At 49.1% G+C, this 24455-nt stretch overlaps 1 protein-coding gene across 1 annotated transcript; it reads left to right on the forward strand.

The window, feature by feature from the left end:
- Window positions 1-4993: 4993 nt before the first annotated feature.
- Window positions 4994-19158, forward strand: LOC133361298 (zinc finger protein ZFP2-like; the record flags this gene model as incomplete). Its single annotated transcript, XM_061580241.1, has 3 exons — window positions 4994-5401; window positions 12950-13428; window positions 18987-19158. Coding segments are annotated over 3 exons (1059 nt in total), but the record flags the coding sequence as incomplete, so codon positions are not given.
- Between the last annotated feature and the right edge of the window lie 5297 nt (window positions 19159-24455).

Genomic DNA, 24455 nt, shown 5'->3' on the forward strand with positions numbered 1-24455 from the left:
ACGTGTTCGTCGTCAAATAAGCGGGATTTTTTTGCGTCTCGGTTAGACGCGAGTGTCGTTCTTGTTTTAGCAGTTAACAAAATCCAAAACTCAACGCTAAACATCCTTGCGGCCGATAGCGTACTTTTGACTCGATAACACCGCTGCTGTTACTACGCTCACATGGAGCAGAGACGCTCTCCACAGCCCCACGCACACGGAGGCAAGAAGTCATTCAATTGCTCTGTGTGTGGGAAGTCCTTTTCATGGCCATCACATCTTCAGAGACACCAGAGAACACACACGGGTGAAAAGCCATTCCTGTGCCCTGTGTGTGGTAAGGCATTTGCACACTCGTCAACTCTTCAAGACCATCAGAGAACACACACGGGAGAGAAGCCATTCCTGTGCCCTGTGTGTGGGAAGGCATTTGTACAGTCATCACATCTTCAGAGTCATCAGAGAACACACACGGGCAAGAAGCCATTCCTGTGCTCTGTGTGTGGGAAGGCATTTTCACACTCATCAACCAGGAACAGGCATCAGAAGGTCCACAATGATAGGAAACTGAAATCAAAAGCTGAAATTCAAGGTGCTGCAATGAGTCCTGAAGAAGTTTCCACCTTCGATCCCATGCAGTTGGATCCCGAGAGATGGCTGGATGTAATGGAGTGGCTCGAGGATCAAACCGAGAGCTCGGGGTGACTGAAAAATAATGTTGCATGTGGTTATACCTATTAAGCCGTATCGAGTACTTTTGTGTGTAATTTTTGAGAGTTTAATGACGTGCACAGTGGTAGTTTGTAATGTTATCGGATTGCTTGCTGAAGTTGTGTGATGAGTACTGGTGGCGAGAGGGTTCAATTGTAGTCGTTTGGTGTTCCTGTTGAGCTAAAGTTGGAATGCGTCTGTAGATACATCTTTACTCAACATTTTAAAGATTGTTTTCATGTGTATGGCTTTTTTTGATTGGTATTAATCGATTTTAGATAGCTGATTTCAGGATGTACATTGATGACGCGTTCGTTGGATATATGACCTTGACTTCAACATAGACGCACAGTGAACAAATGTGGTGAACTAATAAGGAAATAATGGGGAATGATACTTTAACGCGTTGGTATTCCTGGAACGGAAATGGTTTGCATGGTACTGGAAATGTGTGAACATAGGACATAATACATTCGGTTCGAGTTTTGACTTAAAATGATTGCAGATGAATAAAAACGATTTTTTTAAACAAATGTGTGTCCGTTTATGTATTCATATCAACAACGTGTTTTAAGCGAGTTTCAGGTGGAGGATCTTCGTCACACATCTGCCCTTAACCGGCAGCATCTTGGCTGTCTCCCCATTAACATGTGTTCCTGGAGGGGAAAGGGCCCCATTATTTATCGATTCACAACGTTACGGTCCCTAATCATCAAGTACACAGGGAATCCTGTACGCTAAGACACGTGAACTGTAACACTATAAACGATAACACGAAACATTAAAATACTATAAACTAGTTTCATCATTTATAACACCAAAAACAGAGGTACGGTATTATAATCTCATTACAAGCAGTAGAATTTCAACGTGATCGTATTAAAATCACACTCTGCGCATATGAATGTATAGCGTACGTGCAAGCGAACTGTGCTCGTATGTACGAATGTAATATGCATCTATGGCCTTTGGACATGCGAACCGGTGGTCGGATATGCGAATTGGGGGGTGCAGGATTATGATCAGATTAAAATGATTATAATAACACTTTGGTAGTATTCGAATAACACTGAGCTAGAATGTATGTTAAATGTAGATGCACATCGGGAGTCGTAAATGCGGCCTGGGTGGTACCAGATTTAGAATCGCATCAAAATTATTAAAATCGCACCATGGTCGTATTAGAATCAAGATGCCCACTGCTGGTAGAATGTTCCATCGCAATGGCACCGAATAGCAATATACAGCATTGATATTGGGCGTGGAGCCTAAAAGCGCAACCTTGCGCATTTTGAACTGGTTCTCGCCGCCGGTCCCGCGCCCATGGTAGAATCTTGTGCATGTCGGGGCGTCAAGGGTTCACACCACAGCCTTGAAGGATTAGGCAGGTCCCTGGCTTCTTTTGGAGAATTTGACCAGGCTCCAGGCACCGGTTCCTCGCACGTGGCGGATCCTTGAGGCACCCCAGGCCTCAGGGGCTCAGAAACTGTGGGCGCCACAACACATTTCCTTTTGGCGTACGGTTTCCGTTGCCGAGCGCCCCACCACGTCGGACACACCAGACTTGGCCTGTACAGGACATGGGGATGAGCTGTCTGGGTGGGGACGGACATAACAACATGCGTACACACTGCGGCCATGTCACCTCTATGACTTCTACCTGTCGCCGCCGTGGGCGGAGCAACTTGGTGGACGTACCCGGTGTCACCTTTGGGCAACACAACCTGTCTACGACCGCTCATGGAAGCACGTGTTCCCGCCGCCCCGTGTTCTTTTAATTAGCGGCTTGCGCTCTGGCGGTGAAAGTTCCTCGTTGTAAATCGTTTCACAACGTTCTGGTCCCGAAACCTGAAGTATACGGGTGATCACCTGTACTCTATAACATGTAAACTGATAACACTATGAACAATAACACTAAACATTCAACGACTTTAATTTTTTTTTATAATAGATTCCACCATAAACGGAGTTACGGTATGAGAATGTCATTAGAAGCATTCTAATCGCTCATATGTATGTAAAGTGTAGGTTCAATCGAATCGGGGGACGGATATGCGAACTGTGGGGGTTTGCAGGGTTAGAATCGCATTACAATTATTCTAGTAACAATATGTTCGTATGCGCATTTTACTGTGCTTGAATATATGTTATGTGCAAATGCGAATCGTTAGTCATAATTGCTAGGCAGGGTTTACAATGTGCATGTTTAATCCAGTGTTAACGTTAATCCAGTGTTAGCATTATTTTTAAGGACAATATTGTTAATATCAATTCGTCTGGACATGGCACGTGCCTTGTTCGTCTCGATCAACCAAATTAGTTCAATGTCGGTCATAAAGGAGTGCGAGTTCATTCATAAGCAGTATTCGCTGATCCCCGATGACACAGACCTACACACACAAACAAAGTACTCTTTATTAAATTAATTATCAGCTCATACATCTTCATCTCAATAATTTCCAAAGACGTGTGGGGTCCCGCGAGAGCAGGGCCTGGCAACAAATATCTGAGCAGCGGAAGCAGCAGAATCAGAAGTAGCTGCGTCGCCCTCGAAATGTGATGTTGCTGCTGCGTCGATCAAGATTGACGCTCTTGATCAACTCTGACATTGTAAACTCTCACATGTTAAACTCTAACATAGTGAAATATAATATTATAACCTATGAACTACAACCTATCCATTGTTACGCTGGAAAATACGATTAACTGTTATAGTGCAGAACCACATAATTGGAGGTGTGGGATTATAATCGCATACTAATCATTAGAATCGCACTGAGCTAATTAGAATCACACTGTGGTTGTACGTATGGTAAGTTAATATGCCAACCGGGGGTAGGATATGCAGGATTACAATCGAATTACAATTATTCGAATCCCACTCGTATTAGAATCACACTTTCCACTGTTGGATGAATGTGTCGTATCAATGGAATCGAATAGCCATATAAGTATATACAGTATACACAAATAAAGAGTATAACAATCACACATTGTAACATAGATACAATAAACATTATTTAAAAAACGTATTTACAAATATATATTCCACTTTTTTAAAACTCAGAATGTCGTCGTTCATGTGGGGAGATGGAGCGCAGTGGATCGTATTGTCTAAGCTGCTTTTCGGAATCCGTGTGATAACCCAGTCACATCGCCTAACTGCAGTGACAGCACCTTACCCAAACTACATCTCCCCAACAAGGCAGCATTACCGATGCTCTATAGTGTTTATGGGATAACAAAGGTGTGTATTTTCCTATACGTCTTGCCCAAAACGACTGATTGTCCGCTAAACAGCCTAGCCTGTAAACCACCATTGGTGATAGTATTGTGTGAGAGCAGCTATTAGAGTCGTTTTGGCAAACGAGGTGGTGGCTGGCCAAACCATGCCTCGCTGTTTGTCTCCGGAGTGATGACGGATACAAACCAGACCAAGCGGAGACCATGTACCAGATCGGATTTTGGTTACTGATGTTAGAGTGATTGTGTGGCAAGTGTGGTCACTACGCGTCTGTACGTGCTCACTCCCGAAGCTTGGCGGTTTTTGGCAACGCCACGGGGCTGCATTCACTTTAAATCGAGGACAATGGAGGGCATGGGGAACGTGTTTTTCCATTTATTCAAAATAAGCGCACAATTACACACTGAGATGCACTTACATATTCATGCATGAAGCACAATGGGCACATTACCCTTCGGTATGTTAATAGACATGCGGATTGTTCCTTCCAAAATTAACAATCGAATGCAAATATCCTGAAAGACAAAGGATTGGATCCTAGGGGGGGAGTTATAAGGCGACTGAGAAGCAGAGCTCAATGCCATTTCGAGAGGGAACTTGATGAGGTTGGACGCTCGACTCGTCGCTCTGCTGATCGCCCTTCAACCGCGAGACAACGCAGCCTGGCGAGCACAATTGCTGTGTCGACAGTTAGGCGACTTTGCGTCGGGAGAGTTCGTGGCGACATCTTCAGACGGGTTCCAGACATCGATATACCGTTAATCTCCAAGTAAGTGTTTATTTTCGCAGACAAACTCTTAAACGTGTTCGTCGTCAAATAAGCGGGATTTTTTTGCATCTCGGTTAGACGCGAGTGTCGTTCTTGTTTTAGCAGTTAACAAAATCCAAAACTCGACGCTAAACATCCTTGCGGCCGATAGCGTACTTTTGACTCGATAACACCGCTACTGTTACTACGCTCACATGGAGCAGAGACGCTCTCCACAGCCCCACGCACACGGAGACAAGAAGCCATTCAATTGCTCTGTGTGTGGGAAGACATTTTCATGGCCATCACATCTTCAGAGACACCAGAGAACACACACGGGAGAGAAGCCATTCCTGTGCCCTGTGTGTGGTAAGACTTTTGCAAAGTCATCACATCTTCAAGACCATCAGAAAACACAAACGGGCGAGAAGCCATTCCTGTGTCCTGTGTGTGGTAAGACTTTTGCAAAGTCATCACATCTTCAAGACCATCAGAAAACACAAACGGGCGAGAAGCCATTCCTGTGTCCTGTGTGTGGGAAGAAATTTGCACAGTCATCACATCTTCAGAGTCATCAGAGAACACACACGGGCGAGAAGCCATTCCTGTGCCCTGTGTGTGGGAAGACATTTGCAGACTCATCAACTCTTCAAACTCATCAGAGAACACACACGGGCGAGAAGCCATTCCTGTGCTCTATGTGTGGGAAGATATTTGCAGTCATCAACTCTTCAAACTCATAAGAAAACACACACGGGCGATAAGCCATTCCTTTGCTCTGTGTGTGGGAAGACATTTGCACAGTCATCAACCATGAACAGGCATCAGAAGGTCCACAATGATAGGAAACTGAAATCAAAAGCTGAAATTCAAGGTGCTGCAATGAGTCCTGAAGAAGTTTCCACCTTCGATCCCATGCAGTTGGATCCCGAGAGATGGCTGGATGTAATGGAGTGGCTCGAGAGTCAACCAGAGAGCTCGGGGTGACTGAAAAAATATTATGTCATGTGGTTATACCTATTAAGCCGTATCGAGTACTTTTTGGTTATAATTTTGACCATTTACAGTTTTTGACGTGCAAGGATGTTTAGCGTTGAGTTTTAGATTTTGTTAACTGCTAAAACAAGAACGACACTCGCGTCTAACCGAGACGCAAAAAAATCCCGCTAATTTGACGAAGAACACGTTCCGCGAAAATAGACACTTACTTGGAGATTCACGGTATATCGATGTCTGGAACCCGTCTGAAGATGTCGCCACGAACTCTCCCGACGCAAAATCGCGGTAGAAGGGCGATCAACAGAGCGACGAGTCGAGCGTCCAACCTCATCAAGTTTCCTCTAGAAATGGCATTGAGCTCTGCTTCTGAGCCGCCTTATAACTCCCCCCCTAGGATCCAATCCTTTGCATTTTAGGATATTTGCATTCCATTGTCAATTTTTGAAGGCACAATCCGCATGTCTTTTAACATACCGAAGGGTAATGTGCCCATTGTGCTTCATGCATGCATATGTAAGTGGATCTCAGTGTGTAATTATGCGCTTATTTTGAATAAATGGGATTACCGAATTAAACTATTTGAATAACATTATGGTCGTATTAGCGTTTACTCTGCTTGAATATAGAAGATATGTGAAACTGAAGGTGCAGGATCGGATTAAAATTATTTGAATAACTCTTTGGTCTATTATAATTATTCTAATGTTGTGAACAATATCACCTATAAACTATAAACAATACATTATAATGCTGTGAAAATAACACTATAAACTAGTGTTATAGTTTAGAACACCATATGTTGAAGAGTGGTATTAGAATCACAAAAGAATGATTAGAATCATAATGTGGCCATATTAGAATCACACGATGCTCGTATGTATGTATGTATGTAATTTGGACATTCGTATCGGGGGTCGGATATGCACAGTTTTACCATGTCTAGTGGTGGTCTCCCTGTTACAGGTTGAGTCAAGACTAAGAATATGCAGTCTATTCTTAGTCTTAAGCCTCACCTTACCATATTAATAAAAGTATGCGGCCCTTGCCCCACCACCTTCTCCAACCATTATATAAACGGAGTGGTAGCTTCTGAAATCTCTCATTTACTTGATACAGCTGTCGTGGCTGTGACGGTACCACCTGAAGACGGAAGCTTGTGTTGCCTCCGAAACGTCGTGATTTTTATTTTTTATTTTATTTTACTTTTTAATGTTTTTTACCTATGTGACTTTACCGAAAAAACCTAAGAATATGAATCATTGCAGTCACGAAAGCTTCAAATCTAGAACGGTGTCGTGTTGTCTCTTCACAGATCTGAGCCAGCTCAGCCCTCCTCCTCACTCGTCCAGGCCTTTGGAGTGAAGACAGAGGTTGTGGAGAAGAAGACGAAGGAAGAGGTGAAGGAGATGATGGAGGATGAGGTAGAGACAGAGGAGGAGAAATCGGAGGAAGAGAAGGCAAAGGAGGACGAGATTGTGATGGTGACAATGGAGGAAAACACGGAGGGAGAGGAGAAAGACAATACGGAGATGGAGGACAAGGAGACAACAAAGGATGAACAGATGGTCGTGGTGGAGGACATGGAGACGACGGACAAAGGGGAAACAATGGTGGTGGAGGAGGAAGAAAAGACGGTGGTGGAGATGGTGGTGCCGGAAGTTGAGGAGGAGATGAAGGTGGAAGAGATGGTGCTAGCGGAGGAGAAGAAGATGGAGAAGATGGAGGTGGCGCAGGAAGAGGAGGAGGTAGAGGAGAAGATGGTGGTGGGGGATGAAGAAGAGGAGATGGAGGAGGATGAGACGGAGGAGAAAACGGAAGAGGTGCAGGTGGAGATGCACGGAAAGAAGAGGAAGCGAGGGGGCCTCGCTCGCGTGGCGAGAGCGATCGCCTCACTCCTCCGCCGCGTGCTGCTTTGTGGTGGCAGGTCCACCGCCCAGTAGGGGTGGTGGCGGTGGTCGTGCATCGATGCCAACCGTGACCACTATCACCACACTACCCGTCCACCCCGTGATACTCGCTACACACACCACACGGTTCCCCAGAGAGACGGTGCCACTGGGACCACAGCTGGGGAATGAAGCTGAGCAGCAGATGCCAGGACTACAGCGGAGAATGACTGCTGCCAGGAGACCTCACATCACACACACACGGGACTATGTCATTAGCATAGCCGGCCCCACAATGGGCCCCTTCCATGCTGGTTTTCATCCAGGCAGTCCTCATGGGATGACCTTGCCATGGTTTCCAGGACATGGTCGTATTAGCATTTTTCTGTGATTGCATGTATGTTATGTACAAGTGCAATCGCTAGTCGTAAATACGAGGCAGAGGTTAATGGGTGCACGTTGCATCCAGTGTTGACGTTTATTTTAGCATCATATTTTAGGCAACTATTGTTGATAATAATTTGTCTGGACGTGGCACGTGCCTTGTTCTACTCGATCAACCAAAATGAGTACAATTGTCGGTCATAAAGGAGTGCAAGTTCATTCATGAGTAGTACCCACTTAGCCCCAATAACACTAAACTACACACACAGTTATGGTTAAACAAAGTCATCTTTAGCCACTTAATTCTCAGCTCAGACATGATCATCGCAATAATTTCCAACGACGTGTGGGGTCCCGTGAGAGCAGGGCCCGGTTACAAAAAAGGTGCTGAAATGAGTCCTGAAAAAGATTCAACCTTCGAGCCCATGAAATTGGATCCCGTGAGATGGCTGGATGTAATGGAGTCGCTCGAAAGTTAAATCTAAAGCAAAGGATAACTGCAATAATTTTAGGTTTGGTGAGACCTATTAAGCCACATTGTGTGCAATTGTGTATGTTTTAGACCAAGTAATACGTTACAATGGATGTATCAGTGATTTTGATACTCGAGTTTTGCTGTTTGTTAGAATATTTCGTCACGTGCGGTTAGTGGTTTCTAATATCGAATTACTTGCTGAAGTGGTGCGAGGAGCAGTGTTTGTGAGACCGTTCAATTCCTGACAATCTTGTCGTGGTCGAGTGTTCCTGTTGGAATGAGTCTGTAGTTACAACTTTACTCGATATATTTTACTTGTTTTTTTCCTTTATATCGCTTTTTTGGATGGTAATACGCTACTTTAGATAACTGATTTCAGGATATACATTGATTTCGCGTTCGTTGGATGTTTGGCTTTGACTTAAACACAGACGCACAGTGAATAAACGTGGTGAACTAATAAGGAGATCAATGGCGAATTATACTTTGGTTTGGTATTCCTGGAAGTGACTTGATTTGCATTGTACTGTAGCTATACTCTTTGGTTCTTTCGGTAACGTCATATAGGTAGACAAAATAATAGATAATAATAGATCAATAATGTGATCTATTATTTTTCTACCTACGTGACTTTAACGAAAGAACCAAAGAGTATGGACTCCTGCAGTCACGACAGCTTCAAAACAAGATTGTACTGTAACTGTTTGAACATAGGACATCATAAACTTTTGATACGAGTTGAAGTACTGTAAATATTCTTGCAGATGAATAAAATATTATTTTCAACAACTGCTTGTCCGTTTTTATTTTAAAATGTTAATAGCAAAAACGTGTGGAGCCGAGTTTCAGGTGGAGCATCTCCGTCACAAGTCTGACCTTAACAGGTTTCATGTTGGCTGTCTCCCCATTAACATGTGTAGTTCAGGAGGGGAAGGTCCCTATTATGAATCGATTCACAACGTTACGGTCCCTGATCATCAAGTATACAGGGAATCCTGTACGCTATGACACGTGAACTATAACACTATAAACGATAACACGAAACATTAAAATACTATAAATTCGTTTAATTAGGTACGGTATTATAATCTCATTACAAGTATTAGAATTACAACGTGATCGTATTAGAATCACACTCTGCGCATATGTATGTATAGCGTACGTGCAAGCGAACTGTGCTCGTATGTACGAATGTAATATGCATCTATGGCATTTGGACATGCGAACCGGTGGTCGAATATGCGAATTGGGGGGTGCAGGATTATGATCGGATTAAAATGACTAGAATATCACTATGGTAGTATTCGAATAACACTGAGCTAGAATGTATGTTATATGTAGATGCACATCGGGAGTCGTAAATGCGGCCTGGGTGGTGCCAGATTTAGAATCGCATCAAAATTCTTAAAATCGCCCCATGGTCGTATTAGAATCAAGCTGCCCACTGCTGGTAGAATGTTCCATCGCAATGGCACCGAATAGCAATATACAGCATTGATATTGGGCGTGGAGCCTACAAGTGCAACCTTGCGCATTTTGACCTGGTTCTCGACGCCCGTCCCGCGCCCATGGTAGAATCTTGTGCATTTCGGGGCGTCAAGGGCTCGCACCACAGCCTTGAAGGATTAGGCAGGTCCCTGGCTTCTTTTGAAGAATTTGACCAGGCTCCAGGCACCGGTTCCTCGCACGTGGCGGATCCTTGAGGCACCCCGGGCCTCAGAAACCGTGGGCGCCACAACACATTTCGTTTGGAGTACGGTTTCCGTTGCCGAGAGCCCCACCACGTTGGACACACCAGACTTGGGCTGTACAGGACATGGCGATGAGCTGTCTGGGTGGGGACGGACATAACTACATGGGTACACACTGCGGCCATTTTACCTCTATGACTTCTACCTGTCGCCGCCATGGGCGGAGCAACTTGGGGGACGTACCCGGTGCCACCTTTGGGCAACACAACCTGTCTACGACCGCCCATGGAAGCACGTGTTCCCGCCGCCCCGTGTTCTTTTCATTAGCGGCTTGCGCTCTGGCAGGGAAAGTTCCTCGTTAGAAATCGTTTCGCAACGCTCTGGTCCCGAAACCCGAAGTATACGGGGGATCACCTGTACTCTATAACATGTAAACTGATAACACTATGAACAATAACACTAAACATTCAACGACGACTTTAATTTTTTTTATAATAGATTCCACCATAAACGGAGTTACGGTATGAGAATGTCATTAGAAGCATTTTAATCGCTCATATGTATGTAAAGTGTAGGTTCAATCGAATCGGGGGACGGATATGCGAACTATGGGGGTTTGCAGGGTTAGAATCGAATTAAAATTATTCTAGTAACAATATGTTCGTATGCGCATTTTACTGTGCTTGAATATATGTTATGTGCAAATGCGAATCGTTAGTCATAAATGCGAGGCAGGGTTTAAAATGTGCATGTTTAATCCAGTGTTAACGTTAATCCAGTGTTAGCATTATATTTAAGGACAATATTGTTAATATCAATTCGTCTGGACATGGCACGTGCCTTGTTCGTCTCGATCAACCAAATTAGTTCAATGTCGGTCATAAAGGAGTGCGAGTTCATTCATAAGCAGTATTCGCTGATCCCCGATGACACAGACCTATACACACAAACAAAGTACTCTTTATTAATTTAATTATCAGCTCAGACATCTTCATCTCAATCATTTCTAAAGACGTGTGGGGTCCCGCGAGAGCAGGGCCTGGCAACAAATATCTGAGCAGCGGAAGCAGCAGAATCAAAAGTAGCTGCGTCGCCCTCGAAATGTGATGTTGCTGCTGCTGTATTTGCTTCTGCGTCGATCAAGATTGACGCTCTTGATCAACTCTGACATTGTAAACTCTCACATGTTAAACTCTAACATAGTGAAATATAATATTATAACCTATGAACTACAACCTAGCCATTGTTACGCTTTAAAATACGATTAACTGTTATAGTGCAGAACCACATAATTGGAGGTGTGGGATTATAATCGCATACTAATCATTAGAATCGCACTGAGCTAATTAGAATCACACTGTGGTTGTACGTATGGTAAGTTAATATGCCAACCGGGGGTAGGATATGCAGGATTAGAATCGAATTACAATTATTCGAATCCCACTCGTATTAGAATCACACTTTCCACTGTTGGATGAATGTGTAGTATCAATGGAATCGAATAGCCATATAAGTATATACAGTATACACAAATAAAGAGTATAACAATCACACATTGTAACATAGATACAATACACATTATTTAAAAAAACGTATTTACAAATATATATTCCACTTTTTTAAAACTCAGAATGTCGTCGTTCATGTGGGGAGATGGAGCGCAGTGGATCGTATCGTCTAAGCTTCTTTTCGGAATCCGTGTGATAACCCAGTCACAACTCCAGTTGCAGCACCTTACCAAAAATACATCTCCCAACAAGGCAGCCTTACCGATGCTGTGTATTGTGTTTATGGGATAACAGAGGTGTGTATTTTCCCATAAGCCTTGCCCAAAACGACTGATTGTCCGCTTAACAGCCTAGCCTGTAAACAACCATTGGTGATAGTGTTGTTTGAGAGCAGCTATTAAAGTCGTTTTGGCAAACGAGGTGGTGGCTGGCCAAACCATGCCTCGCTGTTTGTCTCCAGAGTGATGACGGATACAAACCAGACCAAGCGGAGACCACGTACCAGATCGGATTTTGGTTACTGATGTTAGAGTGATTGTATTGCAAGTGTGGTCACTACGCGTCTGTACGTGCTCACTCCCGAAGCTCGGCGATTTTTGGCAACGCCACGGGGCTGCATTCACTTTAAATCGAGGACAATGGAGGGCATGGGAACGTGTTTTTCTATTTATTCAAAATAAGCGCACAATTACACACTGAGATGCACTTACATATTCATGCATGAAGCATAATGGGCACATTACCCTTCGGTATGTTAATAGACATGTGGATTGTACCTTCCAAAATTAACAATCGAATGCAAATATCCTGAAAGACAAAGGATTGGATCCTCGTGGGGGAGTTATAAGGCGGCTCAGAAGCAGAGCTCAATGCCATTTCGAGAGGGAACTTGATGAGGTTGGACGCTCGACTCGTCGCTCTGCTGATCGCCCTTCAACCGCGAGACAACGCAGCCTGGCGAGCACAATTGCTGTGTCGACAGTTAGGCGACTTTGCGTCGGGAGAGTTCGTGGCGACATCTTTAGACGGGTTACAGATATAGCGTGAATCTCCAAGTAAGTGTCTATTTTCGCGGATAACATCTTAAACGTGTTCGTCGTCAAATTAGCGGGATTTTTTTGCGTCTCGGTTAGACGCGAGTGTCGTTCTTGTTTTAGCAGTTAACAAAATCTAAAACTAAACGCTAAACATCCTTACGGCCGATAGCGTACTTTTGACTCAATAACACAGCTGCTGTTACTACGCTCACATGGAGCAGAGACGCTCTCCACAGCCCCACGCACACGGAGGCAAGAAGCCATTCAATTGCTCTGTGTGTGGGAAGGCATATTCACGGCAATCAAGTCTTAAGAGTCACCAGAGAACACACACGGGCGAGAAGCCTTTCCTTTGCTCTGTGTGTGAGAAGGCATTTGCACGGGCATCAACTCTTCAAACTCATCAGAGAACACACACGGGCGAGAAGCAATTCCTGTGCTCTGTGTGTGGCAAGACATTTGCACAGTCATCGCATCTTCAGAGTCATCAGAGAACACACACGGGAGAGAAGCCATTCCTGTGCCCTGTGTGTGGGAAGACATTTGCACGATCATCACATCTTCAGAGTCATCAGAGAACACACACGGGCGAGAAGCCATTCCTGTGCCCTGTGTGTGGGAAGACATTTGCAGACTCATCAACTCTTCGAACTCATCAGAGAACACACACGGGCGAGAAGCCATTCCTGTGCTCTGTGTGTGGGAAGGCATTTGCAGACTCATCGACTCTTCAAACTCATAAGAAAACACACACGGGCGATAAGCCGTTCCTGTGCTCTGTGCGTGGGAAGGCATTTGCACAGTCGTCAAAACGGAACAGGCATCAGAAGGTCCACGATGATAGGAAGCTGAAATCAAAAGGTGAAATTCAAGGTGCTGCAATGATTCCTGAAGATAATTCCACTATCGATCCCATGCAGTTGGATCCCGAGAGATGGTTGGATGTAATGGAGTGGCTCGAGGATCAACCCGAGAACTCGGGGTGACTGAAAAAATATTATGTCATGTGGCTATACCTCAATCACGTGCACAGTGGTGGTTTGTAATGTTATCGGATTACTTGCCGAATTGGTGTGGTGAGCACTGGTTGTGAGAGGGTTCATTGTAGTCGTTAGGTGTTCCTGTTGAGCTAAAGTTGGAATGCGTCTGTAGGTAAATCTTTACTCAACATTTTAAAGATTTTGTGTCAAGTGTAGAGCTTTTTTTTTATAAATTTTTTTTTATTAATCGATTTTAGATAGCCGATTTCAGGATGTACATTGATGACGCGTTCGTTGGATATATGGCCTTGACTTCAACATAGACGCACAGTGAACAAATGTGGTGAACTAATAAGGAAATCATGGGAAATGATACTTTAACGCTTTGGTATTCCTGGAACGGAAATGGTTTGCATGGTACTGGAAATGTGTGAACATAGGACATAATAAATATTCCCTTCGAGTTTTGACTTAAAAATGATTGCAGATGAATAAAAACGTATTTTTAACAAATGTTTGTCCGTTCTTTATTTTATAATGTTCATTGCAAAAACATGTTAAGATAATTTCAGGTGGAGGATCTCCATCACACAAGTGTGCCCTTAACCGGCAGCATCTTGGCTGTCTACCCAATTAACACGTGTTCCTTGAGGGGAAAGGTCCCCGTAGTTAATCGTTCATCAACGTACCAGTCACTAATCCCGAAGTATGTCGGGGATAAACTTTACTTTATAACATGTAAACTGTAATACTATAAACGATAACACTAAACATTAAACGATTATAAACTAGTGTTTTAATTTATAACCATATGCAAAGGTCGGATATAAATTATTACGATTACAACATGGTCATATTACAATCACGATTTTCACTGCTAGATGTCATCGAATAACAAAAGACGGAATATATTTATAGATTATGAATGGTACTCCTGCAACTGCGCCAACCACCGGGCCATCTTCCCCCGCGGCTCCTTGAATGTAAGAAGGAACTGAAGAGCATAATGGTCAGTGCGTACGCGACATCTCCGGCCGTACAAATACGGCCGGAACTGTTTACATGCGAAAATCACAGCGTACAACTCTTGGCGGGTCACGCAATAGTTCAGCTCGGCCCCACTCAGGGTCCGGCTGGCGTACGCGATGACTCGTTCCGTCCCATCTTGTACCTGTGACAACACCGCGCCCAGCCCGCTGCTGCAGGCGTCGGTGTCCAAAATAAAATCGGTGGTAAAATCGGGGAAAGCGAGGGTGGGGGCGTGGGTGAGGTGGTCTTTGAGAGTGGTGAAGGCCGTCTGGCAGGCCCCCGTCCACTGATAGGGGTGCTTAGGGGAAGTGAGTTGGGTGAGGGGGCGTGCAATCTCGCTGAATCCCTTTACAAATCGACGATAATAGGTGGCAAGCCCCAAAAATGATCTGATCTCCGTCAAATTCCTTGGCCGTGGCCACTCCACTACGGCGCGTACCTTCTCCGGATCGGTGCGCACGCCTGCCTCGCTGACGCGATGCCCGAGGTACCCCACCTCGCGTTGTGCGATGTAACACTTACGTGGCTTGAGCTTGAGATGAGCCGCTCGCAGTCGCTGGAACACCTCTCGAAGCCTGGACCAATGCTCAGACAAAGATCTACTGAACACTATCACATCGTCCAAGTAAATCAGGCACTGTTCCCATTGCAAGCCCCGCATCACCAACTCCATCAGCCGCTGGAACGTCGCGGGCGCATTGGTGAGTCCGAACGGGAGTACTCGAAACTCGAATAATCCCATCGGGGTGGTGAATGCGGTTTTCGGCCGATCCTCCTCCGCCATCTCCACCTGCCAGTACCCGGACGCGAGATCGAGGGTGGAAAAATATCGCGCTCCGGCGAGGCTGTCAAAAGTGTCGTCGATGCGGGGTATGGGGAAGGCGTCGCCGAGCGTGACTGCGTTCAGTTTACGGTAATCGACGCAGAACCGGGTTGATCCATCCTTTTTCGTTACTAGTACCACTGGGGCTGACCAGGGGCTCGCCGAGGGCTGAATTATGTTATCGCGAAGCATGTCCCCAACCGCCTCTTTGATCTGGGTGCGTTCGGGTGCGCCCACTCGATACGCAGGGAGTTTGATGGGTCGGGCTGCACCGGTGTCAATTTGGTGCTTAACAAGGTCGGTCCGACCCACGTCCGAGTCGTGTTCGCTGAACACGTCGGCATACTCCCGCAGTAACTCGCGCAGCCGATCGGCCTCTCCCTTAGGTAAGTCCGCCCATGGTACATGTAACGCGTCGAGCAAGGGAACGACCTCGGCTCGGGGAGTCGGGCCGACTCGCCAGGCCAGGTCCTGCTCACCCTCAGGACGACCGGGGTCCTCAGCCCAGAGCGCGAACACCGAGTCGTTAGAGTGGCGTGCGTGCAGGGGGTGTACTGTGGCTATCGGGGTGCGCCGTCGCAGTATCGCTGGGGTATTGTGGGGGTTAAACATCCGCATAAACAATCGGTCCCCATCTGCGTTTACCAACGTGGCGGATCCCACAACCCCATACCGTTTTGCCAACTCCGGGTGAGGAGTTAGCATTACCTCCCCTGATGGTCGGAGCGCGGGGTCGGTGGGGGATGTTGCCACCGGCACCAGCATCTCGGTGAGCGGGCCGATGGTGACTGCCGTCGCCAGGATAGCGGCCACAGGTGCAAAGCGGCGGCGCGTTGGTTCTCGTCCCAGGAACGGGATCCGCTCGCCGTTGCTCTCCATGGTGGCGCATCGCTGGCGGGGTTGCACGTTGAGTCCCAACCGTTCTAGGAGGTCGGTGCCTGCGATACACTCGTGACACAACGCACTCGACACGTAGAACTCCTGCGTGCACACCTGGCTGCCTATGCGGACCTCTAGGGTGGCTCTCCCCAGCAGCCCCATTCCGGCTCCGCTCGCAGTGTGCAGCGCGCGGTCCGGTTCCTGCAGGTGACGCACGTCGACCCCGATCGCGCTGCAGTGCGCTGCGCTCACGAGCGAGGCCACCGCCCCCGTGTCCAGCAGGATGCGGGTACGCACTCCGTTTACCTCCCCTTCCACCAGCGACGTGGCCCCCGTGATCCCCGCCACCAGCTCCCGCAGCCAGTTGCCAGGAGTCACCGTTTCTGTGGGCGTTGTTGCTGGAACCTGTGTGGAGATCACTCGCTCGCCATTATTCTCACACCTTGTTTGTGTCGGGGCTACGTCGATTTCACCCCCCGGTGGTCCCCTCTCTAAGGGGGCCTTAGTGTTTGACCTTAGCTCTTGTCTAGCTCGGGCGACCTGAGGACAGTCCCTCACTAGATGCCCTCGGCGATCGCACACATAACACGCCCGGGGAGGGGTGGCGGCTCCGTAGTGGGCTCTCTGCCCACTCCCTCCTCCCCCAGTGCGCTGCTGCTCATACTCTGCTTCTAGTCGCGCTATCCTTCCAGTTAGCCCTCCTACCGTGGAGTCTAGTTCCCCCATCTCGGATCGGATGGTCTCAACGGAGGATTGCAGTTTGGTCATATTTTTATTTGCTTCCTCGCGTACCTGAGTTACCCTCTCACCTACTTGGGTTATCATATCTCCCATGCCGGCCTGTAACCCGGCTACCCACCCCGGGGTCGTCTCGCTGGGTCTCTGTGGCTCTCTTTCCCGGCCCCTTACCGTCCTCGCGAGCTCCTGTTCCTCCTCCTTGTCTTCCGAGAGCAGGCTCGCAATGGCGCGCTCTCGTCCCAGCCCCCGGAGCTGCGCGCGTTCGCTGTGAATTCTTTCACACTTACGTGCGCGCTCGACAAGGGTGTTAAAGGGAAGACGTGGGCAGCTCATGTCTGGCTGCCACCACGCCGTGCGAGACAGGTACCGCTGGATTTTCTCGGCGGCCAGTTCCTCAATAACCTCAGTTGCGTACCCCGGGCGTGCGATCTTTGTTAACTCGCGCACATCCTCGGCGTAATCACGTAGATCTTCGCCAGGTTGGCGACGGCGCGCCTCTAAGGCCGATTTTGCTTCCTCCTCGTCACGCGTGCCAAAACGCTGATCGAGTCGGCGCATCAGCTCCTCTAGCTGTGTCTGTGCGCTCGCGGGTAACGCTTCTACAAAATCGGCTGCCCGCCCATCAAGATTCATATTAAGTTGACGTACTGCCTGCGCGTCCGTCCATCCATTAATTTCCTTGGCCCCTAAGAGATTGCGGGCGAATGCCTTCCACGAAGGGGCCCCCCGGCCGGTAAATATTAGTCTTATTTTAGCGTGAGGTAACGCGGGGGTCCGTACCGCTTCCGACACCAATTTGTTGGGGTCGCTAGCCCCCGAGATCCCTCCCTCGATAATGCTAACGGCCGGGCTAGCATCATCAATCGCCCCCCGCTGCTAAGCGAACCGCTGCTAAGTTCCTCACCTATGGTGTGGGAGCCGTCGCCCGCGGATTCCCCTCCACCGCGGGTCCGCGTAATGGGCATGGTTAATTACCGATTAGTATTCTGCCCCTCTCTACTACGATACTTCCCTTTCCTAATCGCGCGCCTGCAACCCACGCGGAGCGAACGCACGCACGCCCACACACACGCCGCTCCGCGCACTCCAACTCAACTCACGTTATACTCGCGCACCTGTATCACACACGGAGTGAACACACGCGACACCCACTCTCGCACCGCTCTGCGCAGCGCTCCCCCGAGGCGAGCCGCAGCACCACAGAATCACTGCGTACCCACGCGCAACCCGCGCGCTCAGCTCCGCGCAGCGCTCACTCACGTGGCGAACCACTGTGCACACAGCGCACCCACACGCTCACACTGCACGACAAGATCACGCGAGACCACGCTTCGCTATTAATGATTTATTATATGCTACCTGCGAATTGATGTTGAATCAGTGAGTCGACGAGGCTGGCCTATTCCACTAAACCTGTACCTATTCCCTATTTATCGGCTTACGCTACCCTACTTCACCTCCCCACTCACTGTTTGGTGCCCGCGGAGGTTCGCTGCTCTCTGCGCTAACAGCGTACCTCGATGCGTCGCACGGACGTCCGGGTCGCTGGCTGGAGCCGCGGCTGGTCCGCTGGCCTGGAGAGAAGAGAGCGACCATGCCCTGTCCCCACCCTGCCCATGGAAGCACGTGTTCCCGCTGCCCCGAGTTCTTTTCATTAGCCACTTGCGCTCTGGCGGGGAAAGTTCCTCGTTATGAATCGTTTCGCAACGTTCAGGTCCAGAATACCGAAGTATACCGGGAATCACCTGTACTTAAAAACACGTAAACTGATAACACTATAAACAATAACACTAAACATTAAACGACAAAAAAATGTATCAACTGGTTTTATAATTTATGGCACCATAAACGGCGGTACGGTATTTAAATCTCGAGCGAGAAGCCATTCTTGTGCCCTCTGTGTGGGAAGGCATTTGCACAATCGTCATCTCTTCAAACTCATCAGAGAACGCACACGGGCGAGAAGCCATTCCTGTGCCCTGTGTGTGGGAAGGCATTTGCACGCTCATCAAACATGAACAGGCATCAGAAGGTCCACAATGATAGGAAATTAAAATCAAAAGCTGAAATTCGAGGTGCTGGAATGAATCCTGAAGAAGTTTCCACCTTCGATCCCATGCAGTTGGATCCCGAGAGATGGCTGGATGTAATGGAGTGGCTCGAGAGTCAACCAGAGAGCTCGGGGTGACTGAAAAAATATTATGTCATGTGGTTATACCTTTTAAGCCGTATCGAGTACTTTTGTGTGTAATTTTGACCATTTTAGTTTTACAGTTTTTGTGAGAGTTTAATGGCGTGCCCAGCGGTGGTTTGTAATATTATCGGATTACTTGCCGAAGTGGTGTGATGAGCACTGGTTGTGAGAGGGTTCAATTGTAGTCGTTAAGTGTTCCTGTTGAGCTAAAGTTGGAATGCGTCTGGAGGTATTAAACGTTTTTTTTCAAGTATATAGCTTTTTTCTTCTTGGTTCTTTCGGTAAAGTCACGTAGAAGGGAAGTAATAAAATAATAAAAATAAAACATAATAAAATTATTCTCACGACGTTTCGGCCACAACGCAAGCAGCCGTCCTCAGGTGGTTTTCACCTAATTTTATTATCTTTTATTTTTATTATTTTATTACTTCCCTTCTACGTGACTTTACCGAAAGAACCAAGAAGATGAATCCCTGCAGTCACGAAAGCTTTAAATCAAAAAGTGAATAGCTTTTTTTGATTGGTATTAATCGACTTTAGATATCCGATTTCAGGATGTACATTGATGACGCGTTCGTTGGATTTATTTGGCCTTGACTTCAACATAGACGCACAGTGAACACATGTGGTGAACTAATAAGGAAATCCACGTCCGAGTCGTGTTCACTGAACACGTCGGCATACTCCCGCAGTAACTCGCGCAGCCGATCGGCCTCTCCCTTAGGTAAGTCCGCCCATGGTACATGTAACGCGTCGAGCAAGGGAACGACCTCGGCTCGGGGAGTCGGGCCGACTCGCCAGGCCAGGTCCTGCTCACCCTCAGGACGACCGGGGTCCTCAGCCCAGAGTGCGAACACCGAGTCGTTAGAGTGGCGTGCGTGCAGGGGGTGTACTGTGGCTATCGGGGTGCGCCGTCGCAGTATCGCTGGGGTATTGTGGGGGTTAAACATCCGCATAAACAATCGGTCCCCATCTGCGTTTACCAACGTGGCGGATCCCACGACCCCATACCGTTTTGCCAACTCCGGGTGAGGAGTTAGCATTACCTCCCCTGATGGTCAGGAGCGCGGGGTCGGTGGGGGATGTTGCCACCGGCACCAGCATCTCGGTGAGCGGCCCGATGGTGACTGCCGTCGCCTGGATAGCGGCCACAGGTGCAAAGCGGAGGCGCGTTGGTTCTCGTCCCAGGAACGGTATCCGCTCGCCGTTGCTCTCCATGGTGGCGCATCGCTGGCGGGGTTGCACGTTGAGTCCCAGCCGTTCTAAGAGGTCGGTACCTGCGATACACTCGTGACACAACGCACTCGACACGTAGAACTCCTGGATGCACACCTGACTGCCTATGCGGACCTCTAGGGTGGCTCTCCCCAGCAGCCCCATTCCGGCTCCGCTCGCCGTGTGCAGCGCGCGGTCCGGTGCCTGCAGGTGACGCACGTCGACCCCGATCGCGCTGCAGTGCGCTTCGCTCACGAGCGAGGCCACCGCCCCCGTGTCCAGCAGGATTCGGGTACGCACTCCGTTTACCTCCCCTTCCACCAGCGACGTGGCCCCCGTGATCCCCGCCACCAGCTCCCGTAGCCAGTCGCCAGGAGTCACCGTTTCTGTGGGCGTTGTTGCTGGAACCTGTGTGGAGATCACTCGCTCGCCATTATTCTCATTATCGTCTATTTGTATCGGGACCGCGTCGATTGCACCCCTAGTTGGTCCGCTCTCTAGGGGGCGTTGGAGTTTAACCCCCGCGTCTGTCTAGCTCGGGTGATTTCCGGACAATCCCTCACTAGATGCCCTCGGCGATCGCACATATAACATGCCCGGGGAGGGGGGGCGGTTCCGTAGCGGGTCCCCTGTCCGCTCCCTCCCCCCCCATTACGCCGCTGTCCACCCTCTGCCTCTAGTCGGGCTACCCTCCCAGATAACCCTCCCACCGTCGCGCGTAGGTCCCCCATTTCGGATCGGATGGTCTCAACGGAGGATTGCATTTGGGTCATATTTTTATTCGTTTCCTCGCGTACCTGGGTTACCTGGCCGGAGACATCCTTTATACCCGTTTGTATACCGGCAACCCATCCCGGGGTTGTCTCGCGGGACACTGGAGGCTCTCTTTCCCGGCCCCTTACCGTCCTCGCGAGCTCCTGTTCCTCCTCCTCGTCTTCCGAGAGCAGGCTCGCAATGGCGCGCTCTCGTCCCAGCCCCCGGAGCTGCGCGCGTTCGCTGTGAATTCTTTCACACTTACGTGCGCGCTCGACAAGGGTGTTAAAGGGAAGACGTGGGCAGCTCATGTCTGGCTGCCACCATGCCGTGCGAGACAGGTACCGCTGGATTTTCTCGGCGGCCAGTTCCTCAATAACATCAGTTGCGTACCCCGGGCGTGCGATCTTTGTTAACTCGCGCACATCCTCGGCGTAATCACGTAGATCTTCGCCAGGTTGGCGCCGGCGCGCCTCTAAGGCCGATTTTGCTTCCTCCTCGTCACGCGTGCCAAAACGCTGATCGAGTCGGCGCATCAGCTCCTCTAGCTGTGTCTGTGCGCTCGCGGGTAACGCTTCTACAAAATCGGCTGCCCGCCCATCAACATTCATATTAAGTTGACGTACTGCCTGCGCGTCCGTCCATCCATTAATTTCCTTGGCCCCTAAGAGATTGCGGGCGAATGCCTTCCACGACGGGGCCCCCCGGCCGGTAAATATTAGTCTTATTTTAGCGTGAGGTAACGCGGGGGTCCGTACCGCTTCTGACACCAATTTGTGGGGGTCGCTAGCCCCCGAAATCCCTCCCTCGATAATGCTAACGGCCGGGCTAGCATCATCAATCGCCCCCCCGCTGCTAAGCGAACCGCTGCTGAGTTCCTCACCCATGGTGTGGGAGCCATCGCCCGAGGATTCCCCTCCACCGCGGGTCCGCGTAGCAGGCATGGTTAATTACGTACGCGCACACCCACACACACAGCTCTGCACGGCACTCACTCAACACTGACCACTCGCGTTACGATCGCGCACCTGTATCATACACGTAGTGAACGTGCGCGCACACACGCATACAGCTCCACACGCGATACCCCCTCTTGCACCGCTCTGCGCAGCGCTCGCCGTCTGCTGGCCGTTTACGTTATGATCGCGCACCTGAGGTACGCCTATTACGCACGCCGCGAGCTTACGCACACACAGTACCACACGCGTTCCCACACGCTCACACTGCACGACAAGATCACGCGAGACCACGCTTCGCTATTAATGATTTATTACCTGGTAACTAATGTTCAATCAGTGAGTCGACGAGGCTGGCCTATTCCACTAAACCGGCACCTATTCCCTATTTATCGGCTATGATTCTAATTCACCTTCTTACTCACTGTTAAGTGTCCACGGCGGTCCGCTGATCCTGGTGCTAACCGCGTGCCTCGGTGCGTCGCACGGACGTCCGGGTCGCTGGCTCGAGCTGCGTCTGGTCGCCTGGCGCTGGAGTAAGAGAGCGATTTCCCCTCTGCGCTCCTCTATTTATCCTCCCTACCTCAAAGGGGATGCTGCTCTGAACAATGGGCTCGTGCACCCCAAGCCCGCGCACGGCGGTTCCCGGGCGCTGTTGATATGCTAATCAGTGAGCGACGTTGGCGGCGTACATCCTAATTACTCCCTTACCCTTCCTAACAATGGGGCCTGCGCGCTCAAGCGCAATTATCCCAACCCTCCATGACTATGCGCAACAGCCCCTGTGACCCCGCTATTCATGCTGTTCCGTGCCTCCCCTGCTTGCCCCGTCGACTCGTGGGGGTGTGTGTGGGGGGAAATGCGCCTCAACCGCGGTGGCCGAATGCCCCATGCCGCGACCACACCATATTAAGGCCGGCCGCAGCGCCGCGGTGCCACGTAGCACGGGGGAGGTCATCCAATTCCCTGATCGCCGGAAACCGTGAGAATTAATCCCGATAAGGGTCTCTCGGATAAAAACCGGTCGATCAGGTAACCTTCCCTTCCAGCTCTATGGGGGGGGGGGGGGGATGCGTGCGGGTGTGTGTTTATGTGGGGCGGGTGATGGGGGGCAGTGCGGTGGGGGACGCCGGGCGGCTCCCTGGCTCGGCAGAGCGGCCCCGTCGTTGTGGCACCACACAGTCTATTCTTAGTCTTAAGCCTCACCTTACCATATTAATAAAAGTATGCGGCCCTTGCCCCACCACCTTCTCCAACCATCATATAAACGAAGTGGTAGCTTCTGCAATCTCTCATTTACCTAATACAGATGTCGTGGCTGTGACGGTTCCACCTGAAGACGGAAGCTTGTGTTGCCTCATAAACGTCGTGATTTTTATTTTTTATGTTATTTAATTTTACTTTTTTATGTTTTTTTACCTACGTGACTTTACCGAAAAAACCTAAGAATATGAATCATTGCAGTCACGAAAGCTTCAAATCTAGAACGGTGTCGTGTTGTCTCTTCACAGATCTGAGCCAGCTCAGCCCTCCTCCTCACTCGTCCAGGCTTTCGGAGCGAAGACAGAAGTTGTGGAGAAGGAGACGAAGGAAGAGGTAAAGGAGGAGATGATGGAGGATGAGGTCGAGACAGAGGAGGAGGAGAAATCGGAGGAAGAGAAGGCAAAGGAGGACGAGATTGTGATGGTGACAATGGAGGAGAACACGGAGGGAGAGGAGAAAGACAATACGGAGATGGAGGACAAGGAGACAACAAAGGATGAACAGATGGTCGTGGTGGAGGACATGGAGACGACGGACAAAGGGGAAACAATGGTGGTGGAGGAGGAAGAGAAGACGGTGGTGGAGATGGTGGTGCCGGAAGGTGAGGAGGAGATGAAGGAGGAAGAGATGGTGCTAGCGGAGGAGAAGAAGATGGAGAAGATGGAGGTGGCACAGGAAGAGGAGGAGGAGGTGGAGGAGAAGATGGTGGTGGGGGATGAAGAAGAGGGGATGGAGGAGGACGAGACGGAGGAGAAGATGGAAGAGGTGCAGGTGGAGATGCACGAAAAGAAGAGGAAGCGAGGGGGCCTCGCTCGCGTGGCGAGAGCGATCGCCTCACTCCTCCGCCGCGTGCTGCTTTGTGGTGGCAGGTCCACCGCCCAGTAGGGGTGGTGGCGGTGGTCGTGCATCGGTGCCGACCGTGACCACTATCACCACACTAACCGCCCACCCAGTGATACTCGC

This window comes from Lethenteron reissneri, chromosome 72 (assembly GCF_015708825.2).
Source record: "Lethenteron reissneri isolate LAM-NWPU_2019-01 chromosome 72, ASM1570882v1, whole genome shotgun sequence".
NCBI classification, from domain to species: domain Eukaryota; kingdom Metazoa; phylum Chordata; class Hyperoartia; order Petromyzontiformes; family Petromyzontidae; genus Lethenteron; species Lethenteron reissneri.